Here is a 12,418-nt window from a genome sequence, read left to right on the forward strand (position 1 = left end):
TCATCATCCGTAGGAATGTCCATTCGCTCCTGGAATCTTGCTAAATTCTTGGCCTCAGTGACTCCTGTGGTGGGGAGTTCCACAGGCTAATCGCACATTGCGTGAAACAGCCTTTCCTTGGCTCAGTATCAAATTTCCCCTCTTCTCACTTCCCTGACTGGCCCTTGCTCTCGTGTTATGAGGTGGGGAGAACCTTCTCCCTTCTCTACCCCCGTCAGTCATTTATAGGCTCTTAACACGTCCCCTCTTACATTCACTCTAAGGTGCCAGTCCCAGTCTTTTCAATCTCTCTCCATAGAGGGTTTTTCCAGACCCCTGATCATTCTCATTGCCTGTCTCTGAACCTCTCTGGTTCTGCGCTGTCCTATGTGCAAGGGGGAGCCCTGGGCAGCTCATGGGTTGCAGAGGAGGTCACCCCATTGACTGATATCCAGGCATTAGACTAGCCCTCATGTTATTCTCTATCCCCTTCCTCCAAAGCAGCTCCCCATTTGTCCCTGCCAGGGGCGGACGGCTCATTCAGGCATTGCCATCTGCACTGATATTGCGGCACTGGGCATCGCCAGATCCACTTGGTAGCTTTAGCAAGCAGCAGGCGCGTGTCCTGGCAGGGCTGCTTTTCCCTTCCCAGCTGGAGCGGCTCATTCTGGACAATAGCCAACTTGCTCCCGGTCACTGACCCAGAAACTGAACTCCTGGCTCTAACCAGCCCCGTTCCCCAGAGCACGGTGCATTTCGGACGCCTGGATTATCCCCCAGCAGCGTCACCCCAGTGCCCAAGGTACAGCTCCTAGATCAGCCTGACCTAGCGCTTTCTCTCTCCTTGCAGACATTGACGAGTGCCAGCAAAACACCACAATCTGTGAGCCCCACGGGAACTGCATCAACATGCCAGGGAGTTACATGTGTAGATGCAGTTGGGGATTTGGGAAGAGTCGAAAGGATCCATCTAAGATCTGCACAGGTACAACGGGAGCTGGAAAGAGTCGTGACAAAGGCATGATGTTTCTGGCTTGTTTGCAGTGTTGCTAACCCCTGGCGTTTCCTTAAAGCCCCACCTCCCAGAGTCACGTGATTCTGCTCTTGGCTAAAATCAAAATTAGGACCTGGCCCACATGGCAGAGGAAAAACTGTGAAACATTACGGTGGGGTGACTGACAGCTCCCAAACCAGAGTCAAACAAAATGAACCCTGAAATGGACTTTTTTTAAAAATCTCGTGATTTTTAAACCAATCTTGTGACCTTTTTTGCAGCCTGGCTCACGGTTTGGGGCTTTTATTGATTGCTTGGCGTTGGCGATGGTGTTCATGCACAGCCACTGAACTGACCCAGGATCTCTGAAACTAACCCGCATGCCTGGAGGGTGAAACTAACCAGGTTGCCCTGAGGTCTCGCTCTTTCTCTGCGCCACACCCGGGCAAAGTGTCTGTTCTGACTCCCAGCCTGTCTTACAAACTGGAAACTGAGCCCGGGGACTGAAGGTCGCCATTTCTCTTGCCATGCTGCTTAATTCCACCGCGGCACGAGCGTAGGGCCTTGGGGATGTCATTAGAAGCTGCAACATCCCCCCCAAACCTGCAATCAGAGCCCAAGATGCTCTTTCGTAGCAGAGCTTTGAGGTGGGGGAAGGTCAGGTCTTTGCAAAGCAAACTGGGCTGAGACAGAGCCAAGGACTCGGTGTCGGACAACCTTTAATCCAGCTTGGGCTCAACAAGCCCATTAATTTCTGGAACCCCATTTTTTCCAGCCTTGATGCACTCCCAGCCGTGAGCCAGGAGACACAAAGCTCCTCTCAGTGAGGGGGAGCAGAGGGTAAAAGCTGCATGGTGAGGGAGGGGAGACACATTCTTGGCCTTCTATGGAAGAAACAAGCTGAAAGAGACAGGTCTAGTGGGTCGGTATGAGACTGGGACTCAAAAGACTTGGGTTCTATTCCCAGCTCTGTTACTGCTGGGTGTCCTTGGGCAATTGCCTGCCACAGTTTTCTCTCCCACCTCTTGCCCATTTAGACCAGAAGCTCTTTATGGCAGTGTGTGTGTGCAGCGCTCTAGGTGCTGTCTTTATGCAAATAACGACCGAGGGGAAGAAGTGTAGCGGGAAATAGCAAAACGCTGTCACTGGAAAGAGAGAGAAGGGGAGTCTGAGAAAGAGCTGCTGGAGCACAGCCCAAGGGAAGGATCCGTGAGCGCTCTTGACTCTCCCCACTGATTGACTTGTTTGCTGATATCCAGGTGAGGGGGATTTTAGCCACAAGGATTTCTGTGAGAGGCAGAAGCGTTATGGATAAATATCAGGGAGAGCTTAGCTGTCCGGAATGAGTGCGTCTCTGCACGTACAAGCCTGGTCCCTAGGTAGAAAACCCCACTCCCTGCACGGGGTGAGTGACCCTGCTGCACTATGGAGCCCCGACATCCTCTGTGTATCCCCCTTTGCCCGGCAGCTGGACCTTGGCAGCCTGGCGGGTGCACGGCCCTCCAGCGTTTGGCTAGATCACGGCAGGGCTCTCTGTGCCCGGGCAGGGCGGGGCCCGTCTGTCAGATCAGACTCTCCACAGCGGTGAAAGGCCCCAGGGTCCAGCGAGGGCAGTAAAGTCCCCTCCGTTTGGGGCCGGATTGGTGACCCGCTGGGTGGCGACTCCGGCTCGGGCTATGCTGGGGGTCAGGCTGGGCGCGTTTCTTCCAGCTTTGGCTTCCATAGGCCGGATCGGCAGTGAGTGTCATCTGTCTCTGGGCTCGATGGATTCGCCCCGCGGGGCCCTGGGCCTGGGGGTCACAGCAGGGTCCGGGAATGGACGTTGTCAGGCCGCTGCTCACTGCACAGTGTTAGGAATAGGGGGATCCCCTGGATCCAGCTGGATTCCAAACAACCCGTTTACCAGCCGTGCAGGGCCTGGCCGCATGTCGGGGGTCTGCGGGCTTCTGCCATCGACCCCCGTGAGCGCAACCAGAGAGCAAAGAAACTAGTTTAAAGGGACAGCTCCCAATTCCCCTGCACTCTCCTGGGCGCAGCCCACCCACCCTTCTCCTAGTGCTCCATGGGAGGGGTAGTGCTGGGTGTATCCAGAACAGGGAGGGGACCCATCGGGCTGGGGTCTGTAACTCTGAGCATGGCGCCCCCTTCTGGCAACCAGCTCCAGTTCAGCACCCCCTTTCTTCCCTTCCATTCATTAATGATCTGGAGGATATCATGGACTGCACTCTCAGCAAGTTTGCGGATGACACTAAACTGGGAGGAGTGGTAGATACGCTGGAAGGTAGGGATAGGATACAGAGGGACCTAAACAAATTAGAGGATTGGGCCAAAAGAAATCTCATGAGGTTCAACAAGGACAAGTGCAGAGTTCTGCACTTAGGACGGAAGAATCCCATGCACTGCTACAGACTACGGACCGAGTGACTAGGCAGCAGTTCTGCAGAAAAGGACCTAGAGGTCACAGTGGACGAAAAGCTGGATATGAGTCAACAGTGTGCCCTTGTTGCCAAGAAGACTAACGGCATTTTGGGCTGTATAAGTAGATGCATTGCCAGCAGATCGAGGGACGTGATCATTCCCCTCTATTCGACATTGGTGAGGCCTCATCTGGAGTTTTGAGTCCAGTGTTGAGCCCCACACTACAAGAAGGATGTGGGAAAATTGGAAAGAGTCCAGTGGATTGCAACAAAAATGATTAGGGGGCTGGAGCACATGATTTATGAGGAGAGGCTGAGGGAACTGGGATTGTTTAGTCTGCAGAAGAGAAGAATGAGGGGGGATTTGATAGCTGCTTTCAACTACCTGAAAGGGGGTTCCAAAGAGGATGGATCTAGACTGTTCTCAGTGGTACCTGATGACAGAACAAGGAGTAATGGTCTCAAGTTGCAGTGGGGGAGTTTTAGGTTGGATATTAGGAAACACTATTTCACTAGGAGGGTGGTGAAGCACTGGAATGGGTTACCTAGGGAGGTGGTGGAATCTCCTTCCTTAGAGGTTTTTAAGGTCAGGCTTGACAAAGCCCTGGCTGGGATGATTTAGTTGGGGATTGGTCCTGCTTTGAGCAGGGGGTTGGACTAGAACCTCCTGAGGTCCCTTCCAACCCTGATATTCTATGATCATAGCTCCCGAATTCTTGGCTTCCCCGTGTCTCTGGCGTCCAGCCAGGTCACACTGTGATCCCCATTCTGCGGGAGCCTTTCAAAGTCAGACCCCCCTCTCCTATCCCTGCTAGCAAAACCCTTCCTCCGGGGCTCCTAGCCCCCCTCGGGACTTCCTAGCCCCTCTTGACTCAGGCCCCCACCACTGGGCCCAGCCCTCGGGCTGTATAGAAGCCCCAACTGTCCCCTCCCAGGCGAGCTTCCTTCTAGCTAGCGCCCAGCACGCAGCCTAAGTCACTTCCCCTTTGCAGCTTAACTGGCTGATCGGGCCCCCGCCTTAACCCCGCTCTGTCAGGGCTGGTGCAGGGAGGGGATTGCAGGGTCCTGGTCTGGAAAAGGTTGGGCCCCTCCGATCTGGTGGGTGGGGGAGGGGTTGCTCCGCAGGGATTGGGGCCCTGCACGTAGCAGGGAAGAAAGAATAGAATGGGGGGGGGTTAGATGGAGCAGACAGACTGACCGACAGACCACACCCCCTGCAATCGGTGGGGGGTACCTCCATGGTCATTCGCCCCCCGTGCGCCCTCAGCTGTGCTGTGTGTGACACCCCCCCCCCCCCCGCTTTCCCCTCTCAGACATCGACGAGTGCAAGAAGACCCCAGATATCTGCGGCCCCAACGCCACGTGCACCAACACCAATGGGAGCTACCAGTGTGAGTGCCGGGCCGGCTACATCCGCTTCAATGGGAGCACCACCCTGTGCAAAGGTGGGTCCTGCCACTGGGGGCATGGAGGGGGCACCTGGGGGGGCTGGGCAGGGCCTGAGGTTACACAGGCAGAGGTCTTGCCCGAGGGGGCAGCGAGCTGGGAACTGGTCTGGGACGGTGCGCCAGTCCCCCTGCCCCCCATGGACGGGATCTTTCTGGGTCTCAGCCCTGGCTCGCGGGAGCTCAGCCTCCAGGCCCTCACCTCCTCCCAGCCCAGCCTGTCCATCCACTGGGGTGTTTCTGGTTGTCTCAGAGCCACAGCCACCAGCGTGCCCATGTCTGGCTCTGGGAGTGGAGCCGGGGTCACTCCAGGGATGCCAGGGGCCGGGCGTCTCTCCCCCTGCAGCAGTGCCTGTATTCCTGCTGCACGGCTGGAGTCTCTGCCCTGGGAAGATGGCAGCAGGGGGCGCAGTCTGTGCCTAGAGGCCACTGTGGGGCCAGCCCGGAGCTCCCTGCTGGATTCACTCCCCCACCAACACACACCAGAACCACGCACAGCTGGGGGAGAGGGTTGAGGGGAGATACGGCTGGGATGATTCCACAGCCCCCACCCCACCCCACTGTGGCTCAGTCCCCCTAGGACGGGGAGGGGGGAGGGTTCCTTTCACAGAGACCAGCTTGTGGGCAGAGGATGGGGACAAGGGGCTGGGCACATGTGTGGGGCTGAGTGTGTGTGGGGGGGGGGGGTCACTGCTCCCCCTGCTGGAGGGAGGGAGTCCTGCTCTGTATGCCTGGCTCTGGTGTGCATGCACCTACCCAGCCAGACCCCACATTTCCCCCACCCATCTCTCACTCCTCCTCCCTTTCCATCCCCAGAGCTCACCTGCCCCCCCCTGCTGGATGATGACAACTCTGCCGAAGCCAAGGTTAGTGGGGCACACACCCTGGGGTGGGGGAGGGGATAGACCCCGATTCCCCTTTAGTGCCACGTTGCTTTTCACTGATCTCGCCCAACGAGGATTCTGGGGCCAAACTTGCCCCTGTGCAAAGAGCCAGTGGCCAGTCCCTGGAGCCCCTGCAGTCCAGCCACGGCCTTTGCCCCCGGGGTGATTCTCACCCTCCAGGATCAGCAGCATCAGGCTGCTGCAACACGCTTCAGCTTGCAACCGCCTTCCCCCCATCCCTTGCAAACGCCGTGCACCCCCTAGGGGCCAGACGGGGCATTGCCCGCGCTCCCTCTGGCGCCTGGCTTCTGAGCCGAGGGATCCTCTCGGGACGGGGGGAGGTGGGCTGCGATTCTGTGATCTCTTTTCCTGAGCCAGGCCTGGGCCTTGTTTTGCAGAACCTCCTGGGCAGCTTCCCGGCACAGGTGGGACGTCTCTGCAAGGCGGCGCTGGAGGAGCTGAAGCAGATGAAGGCTCAGAGCGCTGAGTCTGTGATGGGGCAGCTGCAGGTGCCAAGCCAAAATTCGGGGCCTTGCTGGGTTGGTTCCCATTAGGGGGAGGAATCGCTGCTCCTACTCAGATCTAGTCCCAGGGTGATCTATCAGGATGCAGTGCCTGGAACAGGAGAGAAATAAACAGCAGCACTGCCCAAAAATTCCCATGCCTGCCTCTCCAGGGGGCTCTGTGCCCAAGAAGCTGCTCTCCTAGGCTCCTAGGCTAGACGAGACCATTGTGATCATCTAGTCTGACCTTCCAGGCAATGATGTCAATTGCAGGAGAACTTGTCTTTCCTTTCAGGGGGATTGTGGGAAGACAGTGGAGGACTAGCAATCTGGGAATGGGGGGCGCGGAAGAGGCTCAGGCACTGGGACACCAACACCCCCCACGTTTGCTTGGCCAGGGTTTCTTGGACATTCTGGAGAAGCAGATAAATCTGGTCGGGCAGCAGAGCGAGAGCGTGGAGCGGAGACACCGGATCGCGACGGAGCTGATGGCCATAGTGGAGAAGCTGCTGAGAACGCTGGCCCTGACCCTGCCTGACAGCACGATCAGCATCGCATCCCCCAACGGCACAGGTCAGCGCCTGCCCACGCAGTCCCAGTATTTCCAGTTGGGCTTTTATCACCCGCAGCCTATGCTCCCGTCCCACTCCCCACAGTGACCCCTGCTGGGAGACAGGAGCTCCCCCCCCCACAGACGGTGCTTCCGCCCTGCTCCCCACAGCGCCCCCTGCTGGGAGATGGGAACTCCCCCCTGTGACAAAGTGGGACTGTTCTTAATGTTTCCTCTGAATACTGTGTGGGTGCCTCAGTTTCTGACTGACCCTCTGTCGCCTTGCAACTAATGGCCAGGCCCTTCCCCCCTGCAAGGGGATGCTAAAGGTGTGGGAGAACAAAGAGGACAGGTGACCTCCTGGCCCGGGAAAGGAACAAAGCAGAGGAGGAGGGGCTGGAGGGGGTTTCAGTTGGGAGCTGGCTGGGGATGGGGAGTGAGGGCAGATGTGGGTGTCTGGCTCGCGGGACCCCAGAATGGACTCGGCTGAGGGATCCGGTTCTCTGGACCTACAAGCTCTGTTTTAGACCGTGTTCCTGTCATCTAATAAACCTCTGTTTTACTGGCTGGCTAAGAGTCACGTCTGACTGCGAAGTGGGGGTGCGTACAGGACTTCTGGCTTCCCCAGGACCCCGCCTGGGCGGACTCGCTGTGGGAAGCGCACGGAGGGGCAAATGCTGAATGCTCCAAGGGCAGACCCAGGAGGTGAAGCCGTGTGAGCTTCTTGCCCTGAAGACAGTCTGCTCTATGGGAGAGGAGGCTCCCCAAAGTCCTGACTGGCTTTGTGGGGAGCAGTTCCAGAGCATCGCCCGGGGACTCTGTGACACCCCCCACAGCCAGTGCTCCCACCCGGCTCCCCATAGCGCCCCCTGCTGGGAGAGGCCGGGACTGGAGTAGCTGGGAGCTCCCCCCACAGCCAGGAAAGCACCTTGCCTAGCTACAGGCTTCCTCCCCATGTTCTCTATTGTGAGCCCTGGCTGGTATTGTGGTTGCAGAGCTGGGGCTGGTGGTCAGGCAGGCCGGGAACCAGAGCCAGGAGACCGTGACGCTGCAGCAGAGCAAGACGCAGATGGAATTAAAGTGGGCCGGAGCCCCAGGGCAGAAAGAAGGTATGTGGTCATCCCCTGTGCTGGGGTGGGTATAGCGATGGGCACGGCCAGGGCATTGGGGGCAGCAGCACAGCACCCCTTGGTGCCAGGCTGGGGTGTGTAGGGGGATGGGGCGTGGCCAGGTGTGACAATGCGGTTCTGGCGGGACCCAACTGAGAGTGCCAACTCAGGACAAATTGCTCAAACAGGGCAGTTACAGCCCAAGGCTGGGGTTTTTTCCACCTCTAAGGCAAACCAAACCAGCCAGACTAAGAGGACTTCGGTCTCACCCCACTGGCTAACCGCAAGTCTCACAAGCAATCTCCTTAGACACTCCAGTTTCCCAGTATTACCACCAGTGCCACTCGTTATGGGGACGAATGGTTGTGAAAACCAAGACCCCAGTAAAAGAAAAAGGTTCTCCTGATCCCAAAGGACCAAGCCCCAGACCCAGGTCAATATACAAATCAGATCTTACCCACAAATCACGCTGTTGCCAATCCTTTAGAATCTAAAATCTAAAGGTTTATTCATAAAAGGAAAAAGATAGAGATGAGAGTTAGAATTGGTTAAATGGAATCAATTACATACAGTAATGGCAAAAGTCTTGGTTCAGGCTTGCAGCAGCGATAGACTAAACTGCAGGTTCCAATCAAGTCTCTGGAATACATCCCCCGCTGGGATGGGTCCTCAGTCCTTTGTTCAAAGCTTCAGCTTGTAGCAAAGTTCCTCCAGAGGTGTGAAGCAGGATTGAAGACAAGATGGAGATGAGGCATCAGCCTTATATAGTCTTTTCCAGGTGTCAGAACACCTCTTTGTCCTTACTGTGGAAAATTACAGCAACATGGAGTCTGGAGTCACATGGGCAGGTTCCTGCATACTTTGCTGAGTCTCAAGGCATATTTGCCTTCTCTCAATGGGTCCATTGTATAGCTGATGGTCCTTAATGGGCCATCAAGCAGGCTAGGCAGAGCTAACACCAGTTTGTCTGGGATGTCACCCAGCAACATAGCATAAGTTTGAAATACAGACAGTATAGAGCCAGTATTCATAACTTCAACTACAAAATTGATACACACATATAGACAGCCTAATCATAACCAGTAAACCATAACCTTGTCTTAGACACCCCATTTGACCCCCTTTATACAAGATTTGGGTGCCACTACAGGACCTTGGTTGCAACAATGATCTATATGGTCCCAGATTATATCAATAACGTCACACCCCCAACGCAAAATTGATGCAGGAAGGGATGACACAAACATCACTGACTGCATCCCAAGAGCTCCCCATCCTTGGGTTTGTCTCACTACAGCTAGTATTGGGGTTAGAAGCCATATTAGAGTATAACAGAAATGGTTTATCAAAATTATGTTCAACAACATGATTGAACCTCTTTACAAACTCAAGGTAAAACTTAGTTAGAACAATAGTGGATTGGATCTGCTCTTGCAGCATGGTTCCTGTATGTCTCATGTGATCTTGCCAAGAACTAAAGAAAACAGCTACTTTATCCATACAAGTTCTGGCAAATGTTTGGAACCCAATTAACATTAAATCAATGTAGATATTAATGATGTTCATAGTACATGAATCTTGGCATTTAGCCGTGAAAGCAATATGGTAGTGTGCCTCGGTTTCCCTTTTTATACAGCACATCAGGTCTGGAATGTCTTTTCCCCTGTGAAAAGTTCCAAGACTGTTTACAGGCATTACCTGTGAAACACCAGTATAACAAGGCCTTTTAACATAACGTGTGTTCTCATGTATTCCTTTTAACATGTTCAAGGGATTTTCCAACAGATTAGGAACATTGTACATTCTTACAGTTCTTGGTACTAGCAACACATTAGTTACAAAATCACCATTAGCATTAACAACAAATTCATTGCAAGTGTCCATCTGCAATCATGGTTGTCATGCCACAGCTTTGGCTCAATACCATTGGAATTTGGGCATTTTAGGGTTAACCTGTTGCTTCCCTTTGCAAAATTCAGTTTTCTCCTTCCTCCTTGTCCTGCAGGATCAAACCCTGATTTCTCTTGCTTAACAGAATTCACTGGCTGATGGGGTGGGCTCTCTGTGCTAACAGCTATTAGCAAGTTCTTCCTCTCCCAGCCAGGCAAGTAATTTGCATTACCACAGACAGGAGCCAGTCCACCAGTTTTCATATCCTTAACTGCTATCATTTCCAAGGCTGGACTCTGTCTTAAAGAGATACCACACAAATCCAAAGAGTCTGAGGGTGAGAGTGTGCTTGCTCTCCCCTGCATCCTCAAGCATTCGGCCATAAAACTGTTCTGCTTTGAAACACCAGTAACCAAATCTGTCCTCAGACCCTGAAGCACAGACTGCTCACTTAACGAATTAGCATGGAGACAGTCCTGTCCCAACACCATTGTCTTCCCAACAAGCTGGCCACACACCGCCACTTGGTTATAGGGCTCCTCAACTTTCTTAACAGCTCTTACTCCACCTGAGACTTTCTCAAAGCTACCCACACTGGATCTTTCGAAAGGAAAGTCAGGGGATCCATTCACAACAGAAAATTTCTGGCTGTTAGGAACTGAAACTTCCTTGTCACTCTTACACCCTTCAGTTGCAGTGAACTGCTTGCACAGATTACCATGAGGATTCCTTTCCCCAGGAGCTTTTCTAAGCAGCAAATCACCCCTCACAGAAATTTTGCCCTTACCCTCTTCACCTAGGGCTTGCTCTAAAGGAACACTTCCCTGAGCAACAACAGACTTTTTCTGGGTCTTACTTACATTCAGGATCACCTTTGGCCCATCAGACAGATTTCTACACAATCCCCTTTCAGGCCAACCCATAGACTTCCTAGATAAAAGGTTAGAAACATTTCCCTTCCCTTTGCCACACACAAGTTCAGGAATCTTTTCCTTCTTGCTACAAGTTTCCACACCATCAGTAGGTAACACAACCGAATCACCTTCATGCTCTCCTTGTGCCCTGGCTAGGATATTACCCTGATCAGACAGAGTTGCTACATCCTTTACCAACCACACACTAGCAATAGGCAAAATATAAGCACCAGAATTGTCTGGTCTCTGGGATTTTGCTAAGACACTAACTGGATGCAACTTAGTTACAGTGCCATTCTCCCCAGCAGATACAGACTTAGGACCATTCCCTTCCTGGGCTTTAGTTGAATTCAGAACCAACTCTGAGACAACTGCACTATTCTCAACCATCACAGGCTGAAAGGCACCTTCTGTCTGCTCCACAGACAAAGAAGAGCTGGAGACACCTTTTTTACCAGACACACAGCTCGGGATTTCATTTCCCTTGTCCCAGCACACAGGGCTGTTCACAGACAACTGCTTGGAGACTGAGGTAGCTTCCTCCATAGGCAAGTCAATACCCCTGACAGATACAGGCACATTGCCTTCACTATCAGTATTCTCCACACAGGAAACAGGTAAGGTATAGGGACATTCATCTTCCACTATCCCTGCCTTCCCAAACTGCTGACTAGACAAAGCCATCAGCTCACAAGGCTGCCTTGGCTCCTCCAAACTTTTCCTGCCTTCCTCTCCTTTGTCCCAGCACACAGGGCTGATTACAGACAAAGACTGGGAGAGTGGGGCAGCTTCCTTACCAGGCACCTTGCCACTCCCAACAGATATACCCTTTTCAGGTTCACTTTTACAAGCTGTACTAGCCACCAATGCATCACCCATCAAAAATCCACCCTTTCCTTCCTCAGTTAGGGCTTCCACCTGACCATCCACTTTAATCTGCTCCAGAGAAACATTTTCCTGCCCAATAAGATTTTGCTGCTCTTGATTTAACTTCAGATTCACTTCTGAGACACTAGACCGACATTCAAAAACTTCATTTACAGACAAATCGCTCTTCTCAGACAAACCTTTGGAGCAACCCTCCCCAGGCAAATCATTGCCCACAATAGACAGAGGTTTAAGATCATTCCTGTCCTGTGACTGACTACCTGGACTGAACAAAGCTTTAACATTTTCCCCAATCAAAAGATCTTTAGGCAATAACTTCCTTACGCCAGCTATAACCTCATGCTGAGCCCCATTCCATTCAAGGTGGATTCTGGCTAAAGGCACGCTTACAGTAAACTCATAGAGGACTACAACATTCACACTCTGATTTGGTAAATAATCTTCCTCTTTGACAAGATCTGCTTTAACAAGAGTGATGTTAGAAGCCATAATTTGCCCCAAACAGCTTTTCCCATTGACTTTTACATTCTCTGTGAATTTTTCACTACCACTCCCATATAGAGCATTGGCACAAGTTATGGAGCCACCCTCTACTGAACACACAGTAAAAGCATTTACATAAAAGGTGGCAGCGCTGGGGTACATTTGGTTACACCCAGACAACTGCTCCGAGTTATACAACATACCAACATTGTTATAAACTGGACTTTCAAGAGGATACAATTTCTGCTTTTCGTCCCTTGCTTTTTGGACTTGGAGCTGAAATCTTTCCACTTTTGCCTCAGCTTCTAGTTCCTGCCATCGAATTTCTGCCAGTCTTTGTTCATGCTCAAGTTGCAGTTTAC

The 12,418-nt window shown here is 52.9% G+C and overlaps 1 protein-coding gene across 1 annotated transcript in view; it reads left to right on the forward strand.

The window, feature by feature from the left end:
* LOC135891953 (adhesion G protein-coupled receptor E2-like) overlaps positions 1-12,418 on the forward strand; it is a 46,977-nt gene that overhangs the window by 10,263 nt on the left and 24,296 nt on the right. Inside the window, 5 exon segments of the mRNA XM_065419638.1 lie at positions 4,704-4,835; positions 5,652-5,701; positions 6,118-6,228; positions 6,621-6,795; positions 7,768-7,881. Of these exon segments, the coding sequence (XP_065275710.1) occupies positions 4,704-4,835; positions 5,652-5,701; positions 6,118-6,228; positions 6,621-6,795; positions 7,768-7,881 (582 nt within the window).

The sequence above is a fragment of the Emys orbicularis genome, chromosome 19, assembly GCF_028017835.1.
Source record: "Emys orbicularis isolate rEmyOrb1 chromosome 19, rEmyOrb1.hap1, whole genome shotgun sequence".
Lineage (NCBI taxonomy): Eukaryota > Metazoa > Chordata > Testudines > Emydidae > Emys > Emys orbicularis.